Source organism: Varroa jacobsoni, unplaced genomic scaffold (assembly GCF_002532875.2).
Source record: "Varroa jacobsoni isolate VJ856 unplaced genomic scaffold, vjacob_1.0 scaffold_1388, whole genome shotgun sequence".
Taxonomy (NCBI): domain Eukaryota; kingdom Metazoa; phylum Arthropoda; class Arachnida; order Mesostigmata; family Varroidae; genus Varroa; species Varroa jacobsoni.
In genome coordinates this window covers 290222-316025 of record NW_019214290.1, presented here as the reverse complement: position 1 = coordinate 316025, position 25804 = coordinate 290222, and the positions used below count along the sequence as shown (strand labels likewise).

The following is a 25804-nucleotide window of genomic DNA, read 5'->3' as shown; positions in this document are numbered from 1 at the left end:
GTCATCAGGCGCTGCTGCTGCTGCTGCTGCTACTAACGATGTCGCAGGGACGATCGCTGTATCAAAAACAGCACCAGCCACCACCGCCGCCGCAGATCTCGTACCCACTTCTTCTGGAACTGCTTCGGTAGAGAAATGCGAAAGTTCGCGTGCTAACTTCTGTCGTGCTTCGGAAACGTCCAAAACCAAAACTAGATTAAAATCAAAACAACAATATAACGAAACGGAACTCGAGAGATAAATAGCTAAAACGGCTACCTGTCACATCTATTCCGCAACGGTTACGACGGGTAGCAGCAAGTTGTAGTTATGTCTACGTACACGTCCCCGCACACCAAGTGCTTCGTTCGCTGTGTAAGTGAGAGCTCGTGTTAGCGAGTGAAGAAAAGTGCAAGCGATAATAGAACTTTGCTGTGTGGCAAAAAGGGGGGCAACTAGGCGAACCCAAACTGTGTTTCACGTCAGTCAAGAGCTCTTTCGTTTGCGTTGGTATTAGTATTATTACATACGAAAGCTAGACCGCAACAGATCAACTACTGGACAACGATTCTTCAGAAAGATTCAGTATTCGAGTAGAATAAGTACCATCCTTAGTGCGATGACAAGGCGATGACAAGTTGACTTTTCGATCTTGTTCACCGTCTTTGTATGAGGTGCCTGCTACTATTATTAATGTCAACTCCTATTTGTCTCTCAGCACGGCTAGCCGGCATCGGCCGGTGCGCAGTTTGGCTAAGAGGAACTGAAGTACGAGTACTGTGTCTGGCTGCAGGAATTTGATGGCTTGAGATCAGACGCCGCGATTTGTAATTACAGAGAAGCTGGTCGTGAACTTTGTGAATTGATTCCATAGATTTGTGTCTGTTTAGTTAGTGGAACAGACCGCAGAGATCGACCACAAAGAGAACGGCTTGAACGAAACTGAGCAGAACGATACACAAACTGAATAGCGTTATTTTAAAAAAAATATTTATATTACATAAAAGTCACGAGCTTAGTTTAAGCGTTTTACTGCTTTCTCTATTGCTATTGACAAAATAACGCTGTTTTGGTTTGTTTAATAGAGATTCAAAATCTGAAAGTAACTAAGTTTTGGACTTGGAGACACCAAGGTACTATACCACGGAAAGACCAGGTATATTGATTGTCAATTATTGTATACCATCGCTATAGGACAGTTCTATGAAAAACTTCATCCCACCTCACAAACTATCGGGGTTACGACTCTGCAGAAGAAAACATATTGATGTTGGTGGGGGTGACAGATAGCTTTGTGTGTAGAGTTAAAAAAACTCGAATATTGACGTTGGGCAACAACGGAGAAAGGGATTTGCTGCAGCCACTAGTGGATTCGCATAGCGACCTGTGACCAGACTGTCGACATCTACTGACCTGCGACTAGAGGATGTCGGGCAGGCCTCGTCGCGGACTTCTGGGCGCCGTCTTCGGAAGGTCGCGCGACTCATTCGGAGGACTGGTTGAGAGCAGAACTTTGTACCAGTTTGAGCCCTCAAGCATCGAGGTATGAATATCTAGAGCGTTAACAAATTCAGATAAAGCAGGCTTTGCTCCATTCAAATGAAACTTATGCGCATGTGAATATATGACTATCCATAAAATCGTCGGCGCTGTCATTTACGCACATTTTTACGAAGCCCATAAGTTAAATAGTGAAGGTTTGTCTCTGAGGTTTATAACCGCAACCTTCCAAAGATACTTGGCAAATCAAATAAAGAAAATAGCACAATTTTTGTATTACATTTGACGATTGTGTGACCGTTGGCTCCTTATAATGGTATGAGTAAATGTTTTCAAAATGAGGTCACCTTCTCTAAGTTTTTGCTTGAAGGAAAAACCAACAACAAAAACAAAATTGCTTCGCCCAACATGCCCTGAGTCATCGTCTAGTCTAATCCTAAAGCTAGTAAGCGCGCGGTCCCCTGAGGCTACAATTTATCCGCTACTGTTTGTAGAAGCTTAGGTGACTACCCTTAACTCTCCGATATAAACGTATTACCAATCGTGTAAACTATTTTATTTCATCTTATTTACTCTATAATGTTGCGTCGTCCTTTGTTTAGTAGTGCTAAGATCACGCGTAAACATAATGTTTCGTCTAATGCCCTGATTACGCGGGGACATATATATATGGTATTTGACGAAATCTATATTTGGGTCCACTTTATACAATAGATTCTTCTACTTTTCCTTTGTTTGCCTTTGAATCGAGTGAACGACGATTGTGTGTTGAATCGATCGCGGCAGAACGACGTTATTACAAACGTGGTATCAAAATGTTTCCCGAGTTTTATGTATGGTATTGTCGTTAAACATACATTAGATAACTGGCTCCCGGCATGAAACGAAGTCCATCTACGCCCGGTTTTGAACATAGATCACCACGTGTAGCTGAGTTTGGTAGACAAACATATTACCACTGCACCGTCACAGCGACACAAACGCAGCGCCGATCCTCGGTTGAACAGCCAACTATGTGGGTGCTTTTCGTGCCTTAACCTACTTTGATGGTATGGAGTACGGCCTTTAAGCCGCGTTGTTTTCTTATCGGTTCAACAACTACTGCTTAGCATCACATTAAAGAAGCGCTGGCCAATTCTCGGCCACTTGCAAGACCACTTAAGGTTATTTGATAATACTGAAATTATACAAACTAGGTATGGAGAAACGCCACAATGGTGAGGAAGCAATTAGCCGAAATGCTCTTACTCGTGAAAGGGGTTTAGTATTGTTTTCACTGAGTTTGGTCATTCAGGACAATGATATCATATTCCTATACAGGTCCTCTTTATGTGAAGCGTGCTTATGGTTTTTTTTTTATCAGTGCGCGCTATATTATTCGAATGTTAAGTTCGATTTCCCGTGTGAAACTTCATATAAAGCGTATCGCCTACGTAGCTGAATTTAGACACATTGACCTCTCGGCGGATAGTAGCGTCAAGTCATCAATTAATAAGTAATTTGAGTCAATTTATCTGTTACATAGTATCTGACAACACTTCGAACATAACTACAAACAGAGACACTTAGAATAGAACGCATTCTGTCAATAATTATTCTAGTGGTAAACAAACGTCCATCAACCGCAAAAACTTTACCGCGAAATTCGGATCCACGCAAGTCGTCAAGCAAAATGCCTAATGGCTGGACTATCGTGACCTGTATAATATAATAATGACAGTATTAAGTAAAAATACAGTGGGACAATTACAAATCAGTAGTTAATGTAGTCATAAAAAGACTCATATCGTTACTGGTATTCAACTCAACAACGGAAAGTATGTTGAACTCGGAATGTTTTTGTTATTAACAATCGATCAATTCATGATTCTGTGATATAATTGATAGATTATGTACGATTTATCGTTCCGAAGGGAGTAGTCGAGGCTGCATCGATATAATAAATTGGTGCAGGTTTTATGTATCATAGTAATTTCTATTACTGTTAGTTTTCAAGTTAATAGAGCATGGAAGCTGACAGGTTGAGACTGTTCGGTAGGATTTTAAATTTATTCAGTCTGGGTCAGTTTAAATGTATTTGTTTCATAGATATGTCTATAATAAATAAGTGACTGACAATCTGCATCTTAAACATTAAGTAATTTAATTCTAATAAAAAATAATACCCGTAACTATATGTTCCCACATTTTATGTTGTTGTTTCATTTACTCTCATGTGCTCGATGTTTCGTCAAATAAGCTCCATAGCTCAAATTTGTGTTTAGCCACCTGGGACATCTCGCGGAATCTAACTGCGCACTCAAAAGTTTCCTCTGAAATCCTAAAATTGGTTAGCTGCTACATAATTAAAGAATGAATTTTTGACGAGTGTATTCCTCATTTTCTAATTAAACATTATGTATAGTTGTCAAACACAAAAAGATCACCGCAATGCAGAAGTGAAAAGAAAAAAGGCCAATTCTTACTTACTTTCTACCAATATCTAAAACACTCTTGTTAGTTTATGTATTTTACAAACTGTATGTTGTACAGGCAAAGGCACTCATGGAAGATAGATTCGATGCATCAACGTTATCGGTATAGCCAAGCGTGAACACGAACTCTAATCGTTTTTGTTAGTATTCAGCCGATTTTTTGCTACCACAGCTCAGTCTTGTTGTTTCCCTGGGCGACGTCTTCACGTACACATTATCCGCTTGTTAGGCACTTCACATGTTGGTAGTGACTAGGCCTCGGTAATTACTATTTATTGGTTGAAGCAGTATAACAGCATATAAATAGACAAGACCCTTTGATCTGTTGTGAATCTGGATAATAATGTAGCTGAATACTGCAGTAGATTACGAATTGGAAATTGACTCTAATAACGTTGCTATTTGACTATTTTGAAGCCTTAATATTCCTATGGAGCTATGGCAAATTTAACGATGCAGTTAACAAAAACGTCTGGAATGTCTTACATTTAATGAGGCCTTCGGTAAGATTCGCAAGTAAACATTAATTAGATCAAAATTTTTCATTTTTGCGGGCTTCATACATCATAATATTCTCGCTACAACACACGCGCTCTATCAATTGTTAAAGGATGAAATTTACATACTTAAAGCAAATTTTTATTTTTGTCTCATAATAGTACATATCGCTACTGGAACTAATTTTTCAGTGACATAAAGCTCGAGGTGGCGTATAGTTCAAAGGCTAACTTATCGTGGCTGATTATCTTACCAGTAAGGAATCGGGATAGGACAAAAAGGCTTGTTTCCAAAGAAGGCAGAATTTCAATTGTTCGCAAACAGTACATGGAAAACAGATGTGGAACTAGTTATTCATACGCAAAAAAAAACATGTCTAAGTAGCTTACATTGAAATATGCTTCTGATAATGTTTCAGTTTACACCGACGGTCTGAGAGCGCTGACCATTCACAGTCGCCTTAATAAGAAAAACTGATGCGGAGTTGCCTACTGTTGACCTGTAGCATTTACTGGAGCTATCTTTGAATGAGAAAAAAATATAGGAAATGTTATAATAAGAATTAAAGTTTACGATTTTACATTAAATCAAGCGAAGGAGTCGATAAAATATAGCATTTAAAAGCTCATGTCGACCCAACTTCTTGTAAAACGACTTTTTAAACCAACACGTTTACCAAATATGATTCGTATTAACTCAGTATCATTATATCAGTCAATACTCTGTGGGAAAGTATGTTAATACGTCGCGTGAGACGTAGAATGAAAACGCCATTGCTCCATAGTATTAAACACATTAAACTTATTATTCAGCTTATTTTAGTGACTAGCACGAACACTTGAGTCAAAAAGTATTTTTTGACTGTATGTATGAATGTATATATATAGTTCCTTAGAATTTTCATAGGAACTAGTGGATTTCTCCTTCTTATTCGCCTATAATGACTAAATCGAATAAACACCGCTGTATATATTTAGAAGATATGTTTCTCGAAATCTACTTTTTTTTTAATTAGAGTGAATCTTTCAAATGGCTTTCCCTGCTTCCTGAGAAAGCACACTTGCCGTCACATTTGATTAAACGTCGAAATCTTTCGAGAACTAAACGCGCTGCTTAACGCCACAGATACCAAATAGAGCTCATTTGTAATTTTATAGGAGACACCTGGAAACTCGAAATTAGAATGTCCAGATGTCTCCTATAAAATATATAATAAATAATATAATATATAAAATATAAAATACAAGACAACTTCTGCAGTAATGCACACTTTATGGTTCCTTTACTAAGGCGTAATCGCACTCCTCATGCCCGTCGAGTTGCGTGGTTTTGAAGCAAAGCCTAATAGCAGTACTGGACGTAAAAGTTAGAAATATTTATATAGTTTTTTTTTATTTTATTTATATAGTTTGAATGATTTCATCATAAGTACCGCTACAGAAAAGAAGCAACTTCAACATCTATTCAACACTTATTTATATTTTCAGGCACTTTCATCGAAGAACGACGCAGCCACAAGGCTAAAATGTCTTCGCGATATTAAGTCAGACCTCGAAATTTATCGTTTGGAAGCCGTAAGTGCAACAATCAATAAGGCAGTGGTTATGCTTAAGACGAGTTGTCGGTGTATTTCTAAGAGAAATTGTAACCAGCTTTGATGACAAGATCACACCCTGCAAGTATATAGAGGTTTTCTAGCCGCTATTAGATAAACATTTATTGTCAAAAGGGACCTAGTTGATTCCGGTGAGACGCCTATCATACATTAAAGAATCGACGTGAACAGAGCTTGGACATGCATACTATTTCGAATAAAAAGGTTTCCTCCAGCTTTCATTTCGAGTGCTCTGGATGTGTGTGGGTTCTAGGCTGTGCCACTCATTTGTCAGTCTCTCAGCAGTCACTATATGCATTAAGGAAAATTGCTAGCGGAATACAAAGAACGTAAAAAATTGCAATACTCTTTCGAATCGGCTTCTCACCCGTGATGACAACAACAGTAATTTAAGGATCATAAAGCAAATATAGTTTTATAATTAATTTAGTACAGTTTTATACTTTTCAAGAAATTTTGAATATTCATCGTGATTTGTCTAGAATACTAGACAATTCATTTGAAAATAGGCTTCACAAAATTTTATGAAGACAATGTTACAGGTTAAGAGGAAAAAAATTAAACTGGCAGTAGTTACTGTAAGCGGTGAATCAGCTATTATTTGTTATTTTTTTTTTTTATTTTTTTTTTTTTAGCTATTAAGTGCTATTATACTCAGCAAAACATTTTGACGTATGACTTTATAAATGTCCTTTCACGTGCCTTTTTTAGGAGCAAATTAGCACCCTCTATTCGCTGACAAATGATCTGCAATCACCTGCGCAGAGTCGGGAGGTGCGAGAAGAGGTGGTTGACTTCTACGTGACAGTTGTAAAGACCCAATTTGAACAATTGGGCTTAGCAAGAGTACACCTTTTTGGTGTCGTCGAGTGGAAGGCTCGCGATAAAGATAAGGTAGTCATTTAGCTTGATTAATTCCGCCCCTTTTTTGATTATGTTAGAATCACGCTGCTCCAATCCAACCGCCATAGTTTTTAATTTTTCTTAATAGGATATCTGAACTGACTCAAAAATATAGTCTGTTTTTGTAAGGACTTCCTATACGCGCAAAACTAACACATAAAGGAGATTTCCCATTTTCTGTATACGTACGTAATCTAACAGGTAAAGAATTTCCATCACACATTCTACTATTGCAGGAAATTGATGGCCGACTTAGACTTTTACAGGCACTGACAAAGGAGGGTAAATGTATAGGACGTTTCGAACGGGAGGCTCGTAAGTCGATCAAAATGATATAATAGTATAAGAAACATAACGACAATAACAAAATAATCTAGTCTAAACGAAAACGTAGGCACCATTTCTATCTGCACAAGACATATATATGTGTTTCTTCTTTCTTGTTTTTTCTACTTCGCTTAACTTCGTCGGCGTCTTTGGGGAGATATCATACGCTTGCTGCTTTTTAACGCATTCGAAGATCGTACATGCAAAATGTGTCAATCAAGCAGTATTTTTGTTAACATTGGTTACTGAACTGGATGACCTTTTATTTCGGCCGACAACCATACGAATTACCGCAGAGAAAGATAGTGTCTTGCGGCAGCCTCATCATTCTAACAGCACGGCAATTGTGGCCTAACTAATTCCAGCCGCACTTATCAAGTAATTAATATGTTCCTAAATGTTGTTCTATTTGTTTTAGCAAAATTTATAGCACGATGGATGCACGAGGTAGTGCAAACTCCACACGCATCCGCGTATCTCAAACTCGTCATCAATCTTGTCAAATACAATTCTGCCTTCCTTGATCGGGACATCACTCATAAATTCATCGAGTAAGTATTGACTCGTGCAGCTTAACGGGGCGCGTATGGATCCTTTATAAACGAAGCTAAATTTACCCAATAGGAAATAATAAAGATATCGAAATAGCAAGAGGGACCCGAGCTACATGAATCATAGCTATTGCAATTAATTAATTAAGCTACACTTTCTTTGCCAGGGAGACGTGAGTTTCGTTATCATTGCTATATTCTTCATACGTAGACGCTTCTTGCGTCGTAGACATGAATAATCTTGCAATAATGCTAGTGTCTTTTTTCGTTGTAAGTGAAGAAGTATATCGTAATTATGTCCTTCGCCTTCTTACTGCTTTTCTGAGCTTGTCTTTTAAGAATTTCAAAAGCCGCATGATAGCGACATAAAACAAACTCAAAAAATTCTATAATTCTGAGGTTGCTACATACTTCTAAAAGTCTATATTGCCACAAATACCGGAATACTGTTGCTCAGTGAATATTGGCGATCTGAGAGTTTACTGATTCAAATAATAAGAATTACAACCCGATTCCAACCTTATTATTAATTATAAGTATAGACCAATTATCAGTGAAACAATCTGTGCGAATAACTGGTTTGAAGATTTCGAGACAAAAGTAGATGACATATAGGCGTCTTGGCAGTAACTTTTATCTTCTCATTTGACTAATGCGTTTTCCATATCGTAGAGAAACGTGTATGCTGTGTTATTCGACGGCCTCGGAGCAGAATGTCAAGCTCGGTCTCGAACTACTGGACTGCATGGTCAGTTACTCACTATTACGAACCGAAGTTCTCGACTACATGGTACCAACCGTCTGCCGGACCGTCCTTGTCGAACCGTATGTAAAGCACATGAAACTATTCAGGAATAGTGTCAAATAGAGGGAAGTATTTCGAAGAAATAAAAAAAAAAAGATGGTAGGAAGAACTTGAGCGGCATTTCCTGGAAGATAGATATTATTCGATCAATAATAACGATATGCATAAGTAGTAGTGCTTTTAACTTTGTGCTGAAGAAATGTCTTACACATGAACTGCTCTAGGCTATCTTGCGTGTTCTGGCATTAACATTCGTTTTAATAGATACTCGTTCTTCGATCGTCCAGGTTGATAAAACCGTCAAAGCAGCTAATGACCAAACTTCTTGGCACTCACTTGGGACGTGCGGCTGTTGCAAAAATGTGCGAAATCCTTGAGGAACCTGCGAGGCAAGTAATAAATCGACATGTCTTACCTTACTAATTGTTAGCACTTGCTTACCTTTCATCTGAACATAAATCCTTTACGTGTATTGTCCGTTATTAGTTTACACTGAAAGAAAGCTTTTTTCATGTTAGAATACATTTATTGGCATTTTTTAGGTATTCCGATGCCAATTTGCTTCGAGGCGCGGTTGTCTTTCTTGGCCTGGCGATGTGTCCGGCGCAACAAGACATGATCCTTTCAACTGGTCACACGGCGATCCTAGTGGCAATGAAAAAGGTTTGGTGTAGAGAACAGGTTATAAAGAAATCTAATAAAGAAGTTATTTTACGCAATTCTGATTTGAGGTCACCTTAGAACTAGAACATCTTACTGCTCATATAAAGCGTGTATGAATTTACAAAAATAACTGCGTCTGTATGGTGAAACAGGTTCTGGCTAGCGGAAAAGCGCTGATAGCCGCAGAGGTTTCGCGGACGTTAAGGGCACTGCTGGAAGGAGCTGCCAACTACAGTGTTTCAAGTATGGGCGGAGCGCCGTCAGGCGTTCAAATTCCATCTATTGCAAATATACCAGTACAACAACACCAAGGGGGATGCCCCACTCAAGGAGACCTAGCTCTCGGAGTTGACTGGGCGCTTGTCCTTGATGTCGTCCACGAGCTGATCAAGGTAGGCATGAACGTAACCAGTGGCACCATTTTTCGTATTAGAATAACGGAAGGCATGTACGAGATTTTATAATTTTTTTTTTGTATATTAAGATGGAAAATACTATCATTTGCCGACTGTAAGTTTTGAGAGAGTTGACGTTTTTGAGTGAACTGTTGGAGCTAAAGTTCTCAACGGAAGTTTTATTTGGATTTAAGGCGTTACCTAAATTTACTGAGGATCCAACGAACACACTCTCCAACAATGAGCTCTGTGTGACTTTGCTGTCAGAACTCGTTCTTTCCCTTGAACGAATGGCTGATCGGGGTGCCATTTGCGGACCGGATCGTGAACGCCTATTTGAAATCGTAGAAAAATCACCACACCATCAAAGATCGGTTTGTAGTTTGCCCTTCTCATATTCTATTACTGATATTCCAGTAAATAATTATCTACATCTTGCTCTAATCATATCAATCGCGTTTTTGCGACCAGTACGAGGAGATTATATATATCCATGGTCGTAAATGTGATGTGGTTCAAAAAGTGTGTACACGTATTCAACGTTATAACTGCGGCTCACTGTTACTCCGAGGATGCGAAACTCGATTCTAGCTTGCAGTGGTATCGACACAGAACGCGAAACACCTGATATACTGAATAGCGGATTTATTGTCTTTTTTACCCTTTGTGGATTAATATTTCAGGAACAATCTCTTATCCGTTTACTTGAACAGCGTGCATCAGCCATACGGCGACATCCTGTAGACTGGTTGCAACGGCTAGCTAGTCTAATGGCAGCGTTCTACATCGATGCCCCACAAACACTTCGCCTTCGATCACTGAATGTTCTCACCGAAGTCATCGAGACGTTTGGCCCAATTTACGATGAAAAACTTTGCGAAAACATTATCGTTCCATACCTTGGTTCGTGCAATGAAATTCACAAACGATTCATGTTTCATAGAAACTAAAAATGTAAAATTGACCGCCATTAGAGTTGACCACTATGTGTGAACGCTATGTTTGTGTGAATTATCATATGTTACGGATTTCTTAGATAACTTACAGAAAAATAGTAAAAATACTTGCAAATCTTAGCCATATTTTTTTTTCTAAAATCAACGTTTTTATACAAGAAACGACCAAACTTACAAGTCTAAAAGGATACGTTTACATCTGAAATTGATCTATACATATTTTTGTTATATAGCACAGCTAAACCACTACCGCTACAGATATGTGGATTCATCAAATTGTTCTGCCCTTTTTCTTACAGGTAAGGTGTCCGAAGAGCGGGATGCAATTGTGGGAGGTGAAGCTTTGAAAGCCGTAGCAGCTCTTTGTCTACGGTGCGCTCAGCCAAATAGGAAGACAAAAGACACCTGCGTAGAAATAATCGAAACGGTACGTAAATGAGCTGTATAATACAATGAGCGCTAAAAAAAGAATCCGGCCGTTTGTCTTATATTCACAGTTAGGGGAATTCTCATTTTTTTTTTTCTTTTAAAAAAGCTTTTATTCTGTCTTAAGTTATTCGATGCAGATTTGCAAATGCAACTATCAAGTTGTTTGCCATATTAAAGTTTCATCGAGTACTGAGTGCCTTTTGGAATATCGTTACATTGTAACAATGGGTACACGTGATCCAAAATGTGGATAAAGTGCTGACTTTCTATTTCGGCATCAGCTTTTACTGATTTAATACTAAAAAAATCCAAATATAGATTTAAAAAAAGGGCAAATGTCTGGTTATAGGTTCTTAATCAGCCTTCAGCAGGTCCGCTGAGTCCGGTAGCAATTGATAGTCTGGTGGAGATCTTTCGCAGGGAGCTTTTTTCTTGCTCGCCACATCCAATTCAGCGGATCCTTGATAAACTCGTCGACTGGATTAACAAGCAGGTACTAACCACTATAGCTTATTCCCTAGGTTTGAAACGTTTATGGGTGACAGGAATAGTTAGGCTTCATCGTAAATAACAACTTCGAAATTCCTAGCCATTCCAGCAGCCAAGTTAGCGTGCCCCGCAGCAGCAAGTTTCGTTCATATAGTTTGGGTCCCATGACTCAAGGAATTCGGAGTCCTATGAGTCCAGATAGCTATATAAGAAGTTCTTATTATTATCACTGTTATCGTCTGCATTAGTACTGTACACCGGCGGGCGAGACGGGCGCTGCGCTTTTGGACACAGTCGCTTCGATACGAAGTCGCCAACTGGTTATGGACCTGCTGGTGTCTTTTAGGGTCAGTGCAAGAAAACAGCTTGCCATCGAAGTGCCCAAATCCGACGAAGCTCAACCACCTTCGCAACACCAGCAACAGGCAAATAACCAGCTCTATAATATCAAGTAAGTTTTAGGTTCAAGGGTAGATCCGTAAAGGTGAGCAATAGATCATATTGACCTTTACCTCTCTTTATTCAATAACTTTGCCGTAAATAAAGATAATTAATCGCCGTCATTTTTACATCCACCAAGGTATTATTCCTGTCGATTGAGAGCACATGAAATTCATCATATTTTAGGTGCTCACCTTTGGTGTTTATTACCGGTTCAAAGTACACGGAACGATTGTCAGGACAGGGAATTGAGGTCGTTGTTGTCAACGTTGGTGCTGTTCTACCCGCAGTGGCAAATTTCCTTGAGGTGAGATATTTACTTCAACAAAGTAAAGCTATTTGAGCATAATACTAAGAAATAATCAAACAGATTAACACATTACGAATCGGAGTAGCCACTGTATCAGCAAGATCGGACAAAGACGCAACCTTGTACGCCCATACGTCGCAAGAAGGTTCGTTCTTTAAGTAGTTGTGAAATTATTAGTAGCAGTAATGGTTTACAACGCCTGCTGTCACGCGTCCTATTGCAACGTTCTTTACGTTTCAGACGGAACCAAACTGGCCCCTGTTTATGTCCATGGCAGAGAAGTTGCCACGATTTTTGCAAGATCGGCAATTAATGTTAGTGAAAACACCACCAACGACTCTCAGTGAACGACAGCAGCCGTCGCTGGTAGCAAAGTAAATATACGAGCCCAACAGATAAATATAAATACTCCGTACATAATTGTTTTTGTTAAAGATATTAACAGGTAGTTCTTATTTGTGTCAAAGTCCTAACTATGGAGTTATGTGTCAACAAATATAAAGTGGTTTGTAGATTATTGAAACGTATTGTTACTCCGTCCGTGAATTATTGCAGTGATTGATCATGGAAAGTCAGTATTAAAAATATTTCTTTCACAAAAGTCTGTCTACAGAAGAAATGTGACTAACGAAATGTTCTACGAGTACTTACTGACAGTCTTCGTTTAATTCGTGTCATATAGATATTGTCAACTATTGTGTAATCTAATGGCGGACCAACGACGCTTTAAGGAACCCCCGACTATGGAAGGCCCTGAGGGTGTTTTGGACCACCCCCTTATGGGGAGTCAACAGCATCAGTTACAGCAGAGCACCTCAAGTACTTCTAGTAACAACAACACAAAGCTATCGTCCGGTCCCACATCAAGCGATATTCAGCAAAAGGTTGGTGACTTAGTTATTAACAAGTAGAGAAATTATGGTCAAACTTAACAAGAAGTATATATCTTCATATTTTTCTTCTCAGAGAGTAGCAGGTTACTAATTGTGGGTCGTCGGGATATTTTGGCAGATTCTTCCCATTCTAGTCGTGTTCCCTATTCATAAAGCGGATCTTTCGGCTAACGCACAAAGAGCTCTAGTGAACACTCTTCTCCAGGGTATGTCGTCAAAAGCGGCTCCCCAGTGCATCCGGACTTTGACACTCGTCCTTCTTCAAATGCAAGACCAAATGTACCGAATGGCCGAGAACGTTATTAACAAGCTCGCTCAGGTATTGGATCTTCTGGCCGAATAAAGTAATTCGATTTTGTTTTATTATTACTATTATTAAGAAAAAACCGTTATTCAATGTAGCGGAGACAGACGGAAGCACAGCGTTAACCATATTTTGCTTTTCCGCATCTGCGACCAGGTATCAGATACGAAAGCGGTAGCACTGCCAGTACTTGATTTTCTTTCAAGTCTCATCACACTGCCCGGGATCTTCTCATCATTCACAAGAGACAACTATAACAAGGTTAGAGCTACTATTGATTTCTAATTGTCATGGACTAAGTGTCAACTCGGAACAATTCAGTATCGTGCATTTCAGCGTCACATAACAATCTCGTCTTTCGAGTAATAATATGCTTCAAGATGTACTAACAGAAGCATGTTTAGTTTCTGAATTTGACTTGATCTTGATTTCTATGCAGGTATTTGCAATTGCGCTTCCGTATACAAACTCGGTGAAGTTCTCCCGCTACACTGTCGCTTTGGCACACCATGTCATAGCGCTTTGGTTCCTCAAGTGTAAAACCGAGTTTCGGCCGGCCTTTGCCTCGTTCATTATGAAGCGTCTGCGAAATTACAGCAGGTAAATTGAAATACAATGAAATACAAATAACTCCGTGGACGTGCCATTGTATGAGGGAGAAAAAGATGATAACAATGATGATGACGATTAGCTTAATGAAAGTTTCTTTGCCAGCGCTGTTCTGGAATCTTATAAATATAAGATTCCAGAACAGCGCTGAATAACTCTTGTGTCTCAAGAAACCTTGTGCCCTACTTTGGTATTAATTTGCAGTCGAAGTTCAACATCGGAACAACCAGTTCCAGCTATTGGCGGCTTCGAGCCTGTTCAGCGCAGTCGAAGTGGCAGTCTCAATGAACGCAAGGCAGGAGGCCAAGGTAGCGGAAGCGGAATCGGGGCTATCGGCCGAACAAGCGGGAATAACGCAGGCGACAGCGGTCACCTTCAGCTGCAAGACGAATTGGTAGACTCAGCCGATGATTTTCTCAATCAGTACTCTCAAGGTGAGTGCTATTTGGTTCAAGCATTGGCCACGTTATAACTGTGTTTCTTTGGTTAGAGTTTGACAGAATTCCCAAATCACTCGCACTAAATTTTTCGTATCCGTCTAGAGTATTTTTGTTTGTGAGGCTAATAAGTTGAGAGTGGATATGCGTTGCTAAATGGATTGCAATGAGATTATTGCAAATGACGATCATTTTATTAGAAGATAGGTTAACCTGCTGAATTAATGATTGTTGATGCACGAGGATACTTAGTACAGAAGGCATATCGCACAAAAAGAATGACCTTTATTATATGAATTTCATTTTTTTCTTTGCTGACTACTGCAAGCTACTATGCGCTTATTTTTGGCTAATTACTGCCATCTGTGTAGGAGCGTGTTCTTTGCAGCCTCGAAAGAGCGGTGCCGAGCATTTCCTAGTCAACGGAGGACAAAGTGTGACTTGGGTTAGCGTTAACAAGGTATATACACTCATCCAATTAACGTATGTAATACGTGCATGCCCAGATTTGAGCCGAGAAGCAGTCTTTTGACAAAAATTGAATCAAAAAAAATAAATTGACCATCGGCAGGTAATAACGATTACAACATCGGGCTGCGTTACTAACACGCCCTCGAACTCTGGAGGCGTTTGTGAGAAATGCCTGCGTCTTTGCCGTGTATCCAGCGTTGATCCCGACTCTGATGTGCCAGCTGATAGTGGGCCAGGAAGCCTTAACAATTCAGGCCAACCAGGCACGACCCCTGGAACGCCACTAACACCGGTGACACCGGCTACTCCAGGTGGATCTTCCGGTCCACCAGTTTTCAACAACAACAGCAGCAACAACAATTTAAATCTCAGCTCATGGGGTTGGTTCTATCTCATCTGTTTCTGTAGCAACTTTATGATATATAGAGGAATATCAGAGTCTACTGGCAGAGTATAATGGTATATACCGATATGTAGGTAAATCCACTTTGGCTTACTTGTATTAACGGGTTTTATGACGAAGTTCTACCAGATATATCATATGAAATAATTACGGACAAATCCACATATGGTTTTATCTCATTGTTTAACAACAGTAGCAGCAACAGTAGCTCTGCGTGAGGATGGATCAGTATGTGTTAAGACAATATTCAAGTATTGTTTTGTTAGTTTGCATTTCTTGTACTTCTTTCCATTTTCCAAGGTCAATATCTAATTATATAGTGATGTGTGGGTCACCTTTAACACTTGAGTAGAAAGTTTGGCTCACTCGTCGACTTCGGTGAGTCCTGTGGGAAGTGGAGGTCCTGGCCAAGAAAAGTCAACAGGAATTTCTGGAGGCTCAAAAAAATCACGAAATTTAAGTTTTGAGCTTGCGCCGCGTTCCATGAGCGTTGCCTCTCGGGACGAATTGGGCATTGGCAAACCCACAAGATCAGATGGTCAACCGACAGTCAAGTATAGCTCTGATGAACAAATTTACCAGCATACCTCATCGCAACAGCAACCCCAGGTAAAAATGTGTAGTTGAATCGACATGCTGACGACAAAAAGAAATCCGATTTTAGTCAGTTTTCTTCATGAAATTAATCTCTAAAACACTTAATATAACCGGCAACTTGATTTAGAAAAAAAGCAAATACAAAACGGATAATTTCAAGATCACTACCCAGACATTGCACGACTGGAAACTTACAGAAAAAGACGTTTCAGACAACTATACATGCATACAGCAGCTCGCAGGCAATTTCAGTCGGCTCATCAGAGAGCATCCTAGCGGTAAGAGCGGAGCGCAAAAGCACGTAGTACAAAATATAAAGAAAAGATTATTGTGATCCCCGTTTGCTAGTCAGCTAATTAGTTTCAACAGTTTGATTGCACCGTTTAGCCTGTTTCTGTTGAAGGCTCAATACACTTTTGTTTAATAGACTTCTCTGTAGCATCCACCATATGTATACAATGAGTGTAAGTTTGCTTTGTGATTAATTCGCGAGTAGTATATTACCGGTACGCCTTAATACGGTTGCGTTTGTGATCTGACAGTTCTACAAAATGAAACACGGTTAGCTATATACAAAACATAGCTGAACTAGTGCGACTAATGGGTCACTCTGTTGTTGTCATTAGGTTGACAATGTGATTTACTATGTGTTCACCGGTTCAGCTTGCCAGTAAATCTGTAAATCTAAATGACTGCTGCAATTGGCAAAAAAAAACATTAGAGAATGACAAAACGAGTAAGCAGCTGTGTCTAAAATCCTGTACCGTAATGTCCATTAGCAGTTGACTTTGCCGATATCTAGTCAACATATTATGATGTACGACAAGTTACAGCTGGACAAAACAGCTTTGATTTCCATGGAAGCATTGCTTATCCGTTAACCATAATCGATTTAGTTCCATTCCAGCGCGCACAATTACAGCATTCAAATATATGTAGATAGCTCACTGCTTCAACGAGTAAATAGGGACGATTACTTCGCTATTTTTTCAAATGCGTAAACAGTCGAGTTCATCGGGTTCAGGAGGTTCCGGGGTCGCCACCGGGGAGGGCGGTATGGTTCTCGCACGCGTGTGCAATTGCTGGTGCCGAAACTGGGGCGAGATCACCGTTCGTAGACCCTCTGGCATCACTTCGTGCACCGTTCGACTGCAGAATGACGTGTTTACGACGATGCCGTTGCACGTAAGTCTGAAAGCACTAACCGCGAACGAAGCTTAGATAGACACTTTTTTGAAGATGAAATCGCGTGTACCAATAGAGGAACCGTATTTTATTAGGAAATATACGAACCACTATGGCCGACAATGCATTGTTATATATACCACATCATTGTGCAAGGTGAAATACAATGGGCATCGAAAACTGCGAATGAGCTGTCTATTGTTGCCATACTGTTAATAACCAACGTCTGCATTCCCGAAAAGCTTCACTTATTCAGCATTTTGTTAAACAAAGGCAACTCTTCCAATATGTAAATATGCTTATTTGATTACTACATTACATGTTAACATTGTCCTTTTTTGCCCTCTACCTTTTATTTTCGTATTTCAGGACGTTGCAATTCCGGACATTGCAACAATGTTCACCAATCTTCGGGTGTCTTCCTTGCCAGAAGCTGCTGAGGGAGTAGGTTTAATTCAACCAGCGACGCCCTTCACCGCTGGATTGGATGCAGCCGTTGCGTCCGCTGAAGAAGAAGCTTCTAGTGGCCCATCTCACTCAGAGCCAATACCCACTCCGGTGGCTCCAGTAACGTTTGCACCTGCTGCATTGCCTCCAACGCAAAAATCGGCCCCGTCATCGCCAACAGAGCCCGCACCAAAACCATTAATTCAACGTTCGGTTTCAATGACTGACAAGGAACGGTATTCGAAGAAATCCCCCAGAAACGAGTGAGTCAAAAACAGAACTCTGCTCCTTCATATTCTAGAAGAAATTCAAGTAATGCTTCGTTTTGTATCTTCTTTTTCGGGTAAAATAGGTTTAGTAAGTTCATCGAATAAAGCATGAAAAGTATAACATTTTCTGTTTTGGATTCTCGTTGACAGAAAATACGCTTCCATCCCTGAAGAGCCAAAAAGCAAGCGAGGATCACTAGCATTAGCTCCGAGTAGCGACACGTGTGAACTCCTATATGGCGAAAGGAACGCCCCTTCCATGTTCGGAACATTCGGAGGGCCTGGTGAATCATTCCGAGATCGGTCTCGAACAATATCTGTAATGACTGCGACTCGCCAACCGACGCCAGTTGATTTTGGCCCATGGAAAGAAGAAGTTCCGTACACGGGTATGCACCTCTAACAGTATTTTAGATTGTCTCATTTTTTATATCGACAAGTAAGCCTTTTTACCAAAACATAAACAAAAGTATTTTAAATTAGATGTTATATTACGCATAGGCTTATAAAACTGCCTAGCGTTGCATCTTATCTAGGATTTTATCTAGGCAAAGTAACTAACTACAACTTTTGTAGAACTAGAAAGTTTACCACTATAATACCACTATGACGGTCTAAGTCGCAGTAATCCGTCTGATCTAATAAGAGTCGTACTGCTTATTAAATATTGTTCTTTGTTATTATTGTTTTTTTTTGTGCCAACAACGATGCTATAGAGAGGGCGTGTTTGAGTCCAAAATTTCTCTTTAGCCGACTGTACGATATGGAAGCATCGTCACGGTCTGGAAGCGAATTAGGTCCTTCGTCCAAGACGGCTTCTAGCCAACCCCAGGCGTTGATGGTAAGCGCCTATAAACTTTATTCGGCCTGTTAATGTTATGGTTCTCGCTAGGCCATCTTTTAGTTAATAAAGCTTTTTGGAAACCGTTAATCGCAATCACTACGTACTCACCCGTGCTATTTATAAATCAAGTTGGTTCATGAAAACCCGTTTGTAGGCTACCCCAGAGGACTGCAGTAATACACTCGAGGTTTTGGATACGACGTTGGCCTATGAGACTCACAAGATCGGCGTCGTCTACGTTGATGTCGATCAACAGGACAGTGAAGCCAAGATACTCGCCAACTCCTTTGGCAGCAGACGGTACCTATGATTTTTTTTTTTATCTATTTTGATATATCCTCAAATGTTCACAAATGAAGTAGTGTTTGTGATTCATCTTACTACCATTTAGTTACCTTAGCAATATAATCAGTATAGGTTAGCTCAAATCTAATTGACAACCCAATTCACTCCAATGAACGATTAGAGCCAATTTTGAAAAATAGGCAAAGGTACAGGTCTTGTAGTAATGTGAACAAGCTTTCTTCATATTTTAGGTACATGAATTTCCTTCAAGGATTAGGCGCATATGTTCGACTGAAGGACATTCATGGCGTTTCGGTTTATAGCGGTGGACTAGACACGAAGTATGGAGAGGACGGTGATTTTTCAATAGCATGGCATGACGACGTTATGCAGGTAAGAGATCCTTTAACAAGTTGGGGGATGTTTTGGAAATGACAGTAAAAACTCGGTCAATACAATATCATTCAGTTATACATTATATATAAATATATTATAATATTATTACTATATATTTGATATTATATATAATTACTTATATGTATTATAAAAATATATTATCCAGTTATATATTATATATAAATACCGTTCAATATGCTACACTTATACATTTATTACTACTACATATTTTTGCAACAAAGAATTATTGCACTGAACAAATCAGCTAGAATGCGCGAAACTGATGCGTTGCTGACTGACAAGCTGTTTATTATGCTAGCAACCCATAACACATTCTGAGATTTCGTCAATTTTAGGTGATGTTCCATGTAGCGACTTTGATGCCTACAAAAGCTTCGGACATACAATGTTCTGGAAAGAAAAAACATATTGGAAACGACTTTGTTGTTATCGTGTATAACAATTCAGGTCACGAGTACACACCAACTAAGGTGAGAACGAGTAATCGACGTATGCAAACGACTTAATCCGCAAAGGGTCGTCGTGACCGCAAGCGGAAGAACAAGTCTTCCAACGAACAAAAATAGATTATTTTTCAGAACAAAGCGGCAAACTCTAGAAGGTTTCAACATTGTCACTTGGAAGTGACTGTAAATCCTGCAATGCTCTTATTATTCCAGTGCCCTTTTTTGTAACAGTGATATTGAATCTAATGAAGTAGCGATTTTTTGTTTGAATGAAATTCCATATACTAGCATATGCGCAGTACAAATTAAATAAAGAATACAAGTATGCTAAAATTACGGAACGTCCATGTCACATACAGGTCTTATCCCCGCAAAAGCTATAAGAATCGAAGTATACTATCGTGCTTAATATTACTATCGTGTTTTTTTTTTCTGTTACCGCCGGTGTTTAGTCGAACTTCTTGCACGCTTGTATTATTGTCACACCTCAAGCGGAAAACACATCTCTCGTACGTGTTTGGTTGAAAAAGGAACTCTTGTCAGAGGTATGTTCTAATATATATATATATAAGGTTGTTGCAAGCAAATTTGGCAGACTTACAACGCCATCAGCAAACGAAATTTAGCTGATAAATACCCTAGTCTTCTACATGTGAATGGAAGCGGCTAAGTTTACATTAGGATAAACGAGTTCAAAAAGAAGAACAGATCTCTATCTCAGATTCTAAGTTGTTGTTCTTCTACGGCCGCGGGGCTAGAGAAATTAATCAATGATTAATAAAAACATTAGGTAAGGAAGTCTTAAATAAAAGCACAGTATGCGAATAGTTCAAACGTTCCAAGAACGTTAATGTAAGCACTGAAGACCGCAATGAACAAGGTTTTTTAAGGAAACGGAGCTTGATTTCTAGAAGTCAGAACTAGCATTTCACATAAAACGTATTACAGAATTCCAACACAAATGCTGTAAATGCAGAAGCTAAGTAAAATGGGTTCTTTTGAATGAAGTACAAGTCAGTGGAAGAAACGTGTGGTGTGGTCCATATGCAATCTGCGGAATACAAAATTCTCGTAAAATACACGCTCCCCATAGACAAAGCATGGCTCAATATCTATCGCTAGTCGGGCAAGGTCTAGGTAAGGAAATGGCGTCGCTCTAGAAATAAATCGAGTTTGGTGGCACTGTTGAGTAGGTTTGAAAGTAAAATGGCGGTAATATTTATAATATAGATTCGGACTACCTTCTACTACGTAAATCTCGCTAAAGATTAAAAAAAATGCAGCTCGCTATTCCGAGTGCTTCAAGAGACTCATGGACCGTTGGCACGGCAATTCAAAGCATGCAGTTTGGTTCCTTGACCAAGATGCCTCAATTATTTCCTGGTTTAAACAGATAAATATTCAATATTGGTTTCAATCCGCTTATTCTTTCAATCAAAGTACGTGTAGTTACGGGGTTTTCCATGCCCTAAAAAGGGCACCTAACGGGCAAGCATATTTCACCTTCTACTTATTTCAAGAAGTTATACATAATAGAACGGTTACCTATGGGATCTCTGATGATAGGTATATTGTCCAAAAAGTATTTCCAATATATTAAAGAATTCTCTTTCTAGCTGATCTAGTTCAAAAGTTAAGCAATTTCAAAGTACACCGGATTCGTTCCTGCTATATATATGTAGTACTATTGCCATAGAAATATGGTTCCATTCATTAAATATTACAACGGAAATATAAATTATAAAATTAAATAAACGTATTTTTGATGGATATATGATTACCTTTCACCAGCGATTCAATCGCAAATCTCCAACAGTCGAACCTCGTTATTGCTGCAATATACAACATTATAACGTATCCTATCAGTAGATTCGGAACACTTTTCCGCCAGTAGTTCAAAGGTAGTCCGTAAAGCCATCCTAGGTAAAAAAAAACTTGGCTTCAAAGTGCTACCAATAACAAGTGTTGTCCGGGGTGGACGGGCTCTCTGATGTGGACCTTTTGAGGACAGCGGCTCTCCAAAACATACTTTAAACTTTGCTTGTTACAGGTAAGCGCTGATGAAGAATTAACCCGTGGGTGTTCAATTCGCGACGATGCTCTGCCAAAATATGCTCGTCAACTTGCTCTACATATGAACGTGAGTAAAAGACGTTATCTTCAGTTACATTACTATATTACGTGTTAACTGACTAACCATATCATGTATCCAGCATAATGAGCTAAATGCGTGACGGCCATCTTAGTTATATATGCATGAATGTCGATATTGTTTAACAAGGTGTTGTCCTCGAACCTTTAAAAGATCGAACGATGGGCATGGAGTCATTGCGCATGTAATCGATTGTTGTCACCTTCATAAATGGTAAAACTAAGAACCATGTAGGCAGCTGTGATTTTTCTTCCTTTTTCCTACTACTTTACACCCAGTTGTTTTCCCCATTAGGTACCACAGAAGACGTGGCCCATACGTTTTGGCGCTTATGTTGTCTAATCAACAAACAACAAACCCGCAATGTATTATATCTCTCCCAAACAGATGTAACTTTTCAACAGCTACTACGAATGTGTCACAGTGCCGTTTACTAATTATTTACATGAAGGTTAAGCCGTTCCGCACACTCCGTTCGGTTTAATTCGATAGGACTTCAGTATATAGCGAGTACAATTAATCTTAACAGAGCTATAGGACGTAAAACACGAAACATAGTCTTTGTATAACAGTGCTTCTCATAACATAGCATTTTATAGGAGTGATCTGTACAACTGATAAGGAAAACTCTTCAAACACTTTTACGAAAGGGTTCTCTAAAAGTAAATATCATATTAGACATTGAAAACTCTGCTTTCCTGTATATCGGCTAGCTCTATAGCTGTGGCTGACTCGTCTCATTTCTGATGTTGTATCAATGTACTAATATTTCGCTCAAAACGCTAACAAGGATTACGACTGATTTCGAATGTCCGTAGCTAACCTTTTATCTCTCATTCTACCCGTTGTGATGTAATCAGATGTCAAATGCGAATGTGTTTAACTACATTGTTGAACATTTCCTCCAGATCGCTTCGACAATCCACGTGATGGGTTCGACCTACGTAAACAACTGGCTCGAGCGACTTAGGATTATTCGTCGTCTCCGGGATAAATTACAGAAACGAGCAGCGCTAGAGGCCTCAACTCAAAGCTTCCAAGGCAACGCAATTACACCAACATTGTAACCTTTGTGGGGGCATCGTTATTTATCGATTCATCTCACGGTGCGTGTGGGCCTAGACAACAGGACGAACCAGGCCGATGCTGTCTTGGGATCTCAATGCAGCCATGAAGTTGAGTTAAAAAAAAAACGACGAACTTAACGCCATCCTGGAAATTCACCCAGTCACTAATCGTTATTCTGACGTATCAGGGAATCGACTAAAATAAGCATATAGAGTAGCAGAAAAACGAAGAGATATTAGCGTAAAACATTGTTGACGTAATAACAGCAGGTGGATGGCACAGAGAGGCTGACGTAACAGATTTTTAAGTGTTATTTACAAATTATTCATACATATGCACAGGGCCCAACGGAAACTGACAGCTTCGTGCTTTTTTAATAGACATGTCTAGTGCCAATATGGCAAGTGATTGAAGTACGATGAAAGAGCCTAAAAAGAGCAACCTTATAAAAGGTGTCCGTTTGTCTACCGGTGAACTCGTTTATCGAATTGTCAGTCTCGAATGGTTGGATATACTTTAATTATTTTTTCATAAGTATTGCATAACGCCTCAACACGACAGTAACGCATTTATATGCGTGACTTTATACATAAATATGGTAATATGCATATATATTAGCTAAAAAGGAGAAAGTAACAGAAATGAAATACTGCTATTGTCCACTAAGTTAGAACAGATTTGCTCTAGTCAGAGTCAACGCCGTAGTTTAGTTAATAGAGTATAGATAGTAAAGGAATACAGCAATAGATAAAATTTGGCATGATACTGGTTCTTGCTGATAGTAATTAATCGATCCAAAACAGATACGTCTATAAAATAATTCCAGACAGCAAGAATTTAATTATTGAAATCGCTTTTAAAAATCTACTACGAATACGCGCGCTCAATAGAGCGTTTAAAAAAAAAATAGTACTTGTGTGTCTAAGTTAATCGTTGCCATAGATCGCTGAATTGGAATAGACAACATGCAACACGGAAGATCCCAACATAACTGATTGTAGGTTTCTATCAGATCTTCAAGCTATTGTGGGTGATGTGTATTAGCCTATGGAAAGACATTCACTGTAACTCAAGAATAAGGAGACTTTTAAGCAAGAGGTTTTCAAATTTACGATTATACAGTGCTCGAGCAGGATTTTGACGATCAGACAGGAAAGCTACTCTGGGTGGGAACTGGCAAGGAGGACGTGTCATGTTATAATTTTAATTAACATTATATCTTATGGCGCATAATTGGTTATGATTACTGACTTTCTTGAAGCGCAAAGGCTACGCTATAAGCGCGCATTGTCTATCAATGATAGCTGCTGCGATAAAAATCGATGGTGTTTCCAAAAAGAGTTTGAATTCAAAATTGATCCATGCATGTTAGGCTAGCAACTATCTACAGGACTGGTCGACTGAATGACTGGCAGCTAGACCGTTATATCTAAAGCAATAACAACATTGAGTAGCAGTACTGCTAATAGCAACAACACTAATATTGTTATGACAGCTCTAAGTGTACACAGAATGATAGTCCTTTAAAGTAAGGTGATGTATTTTTACACAATATAACAAAATAAATAAACGTATAGATCCACGGATAATAAGTTTGTGCACTTAGGAAGTTTAGGAACAGCGGTATGGAAGACGAGGGCAAACGTTTGCGTATTCTGCTGTGGGAGCGCATAGGTGACTCAAAAAATACACAGAAAAAAAGTCGAACACACAAGTGATTGCATGATGGTGGAGTTACGGAACAACCAACAAAAACAGAGTATGTTCATAGCATGATTTTAAGACATGAAACGTAACGGAGGACCACCATATACACACATACACATATATACATAAGTAACAAAATTACATGTATGCAATATCATTAGATGAAAATTAGCTTAGTAGTAGGTAGGCACTCATTGAGGAATATAAAATGTGCCCATCGTGAGAACTGCGCAATACGGACAGGTAACTAGGGTTCTAAAGAAACTGACTGCGATTTTAGAGATGTTGGTGAAACACGTCGATAGGAATTACGTGTTTTTTCTGCTCTAACTAAAGGATTGTGATCATCACTACCATGGAGCTTATACAGTTATTTCGACAAAAGAAAAGCAATGTTTAGCAAAAAAACATGTTTACACTGCTGTAGCAATAGCTAAATTTAAAGCAATTGTAGAATTCTTACGCTATGAACTAGCATAACGTCAACCTGTGCTACGTATATAGCCAGGCCATTATTTTGCTTATATCGCCAGCAACAATTCAAAACAGTTGTTTTGACGGAGGTAATAGTAGCTAAGGGCACCCAGTAACTGTTGTTTCTACAGCACTGTACTGGGGCATTACAAAGAGGTATTTGGCGACATATGTAGAATGTATTACTGTCGTAGTGTTATCCATTTTTTCTAGATGAATTTAACAAAACGGTGCCTCTCGGCAAATAGCAGTTAAAATTGAGGAAAGGACATTATATACACTATTTATTAATAGTGCGAACAGATTCAACTAAATAAAGTTGTCGTCGTTAGGCATTCTCGTTGTGATTGTTTCAAAGTATATATGCGTAGTCTTATGCGAGCTTTTTAGTCCCGTTATTGGTTTATCTAGCCCGATACTTTCAGCAAGCAATTTCGGAACATCGAGCGTTGTAAATGCCA

The 25804-nt window shown here is 39.1% G+C and overlaps 1 protein-coding gene across 1 annotated transcript; it reads left to right on the top strand.

Annotated features, from left to right (window-relative positions):
- The first annotated feature begins 447 nt into the window (after nucleotides 1-447).
- gig (TSC complex subunit tuberin) lies at nucleotides 448-25678 on the top strand. Its single transcript, XM_086972121.1, has 35 exons — nucleotides 448-1522; nucleotides 5939-6025; nucleotides 6778-6960; nucleotides 7206-7284; nucleotides 7715-7847; nucleotides 8520-8672; nucleotides 8940-9041; nucleotides 9171-9315; nucleotides 9468-9707; nucleotides 9905-10084; nucleotides 10394-10613; nucleotides 10966-11093; nucleotides 11445-11588; nucleotides 11833-12035; nucleotides 12212-12332; nucleotides 12576-12709; nucleotides 13018-13219; nucleotides 13347-13547; nucleotides 13689-13793; nucleotides 13972-14132; nucleotides 14346-14575; nucleotides 14950-15038; nucleotides 15150-15429; nucleotides 15805-16061; nucleotides 16247-16327; nucleotides 17055-17234; nucleotides 17604-17944; nucleotides 18101-18339; nucleotides 18667-18791; nucleotides 18949-19094; nucleotides 19331-19472; nucleotides 19832-19966; nucleotides 20395-20487; nucleotides 21993-22082; nucleotides 23003-25678. Exons 1-35 carry the CDS (start codon nucleotides 1406-1408, stop codon nucleotides 23159-23161), a joined length of 5625 nt encoding a protein of 1874 aa, XP_086828247.1. The 5' UTR covers nucleotides 448-1405; the 3' UTR covers nucleotides 23162-25678.
- Nucleotides 25679-25804: the final 126 nt, after the last annotated feature.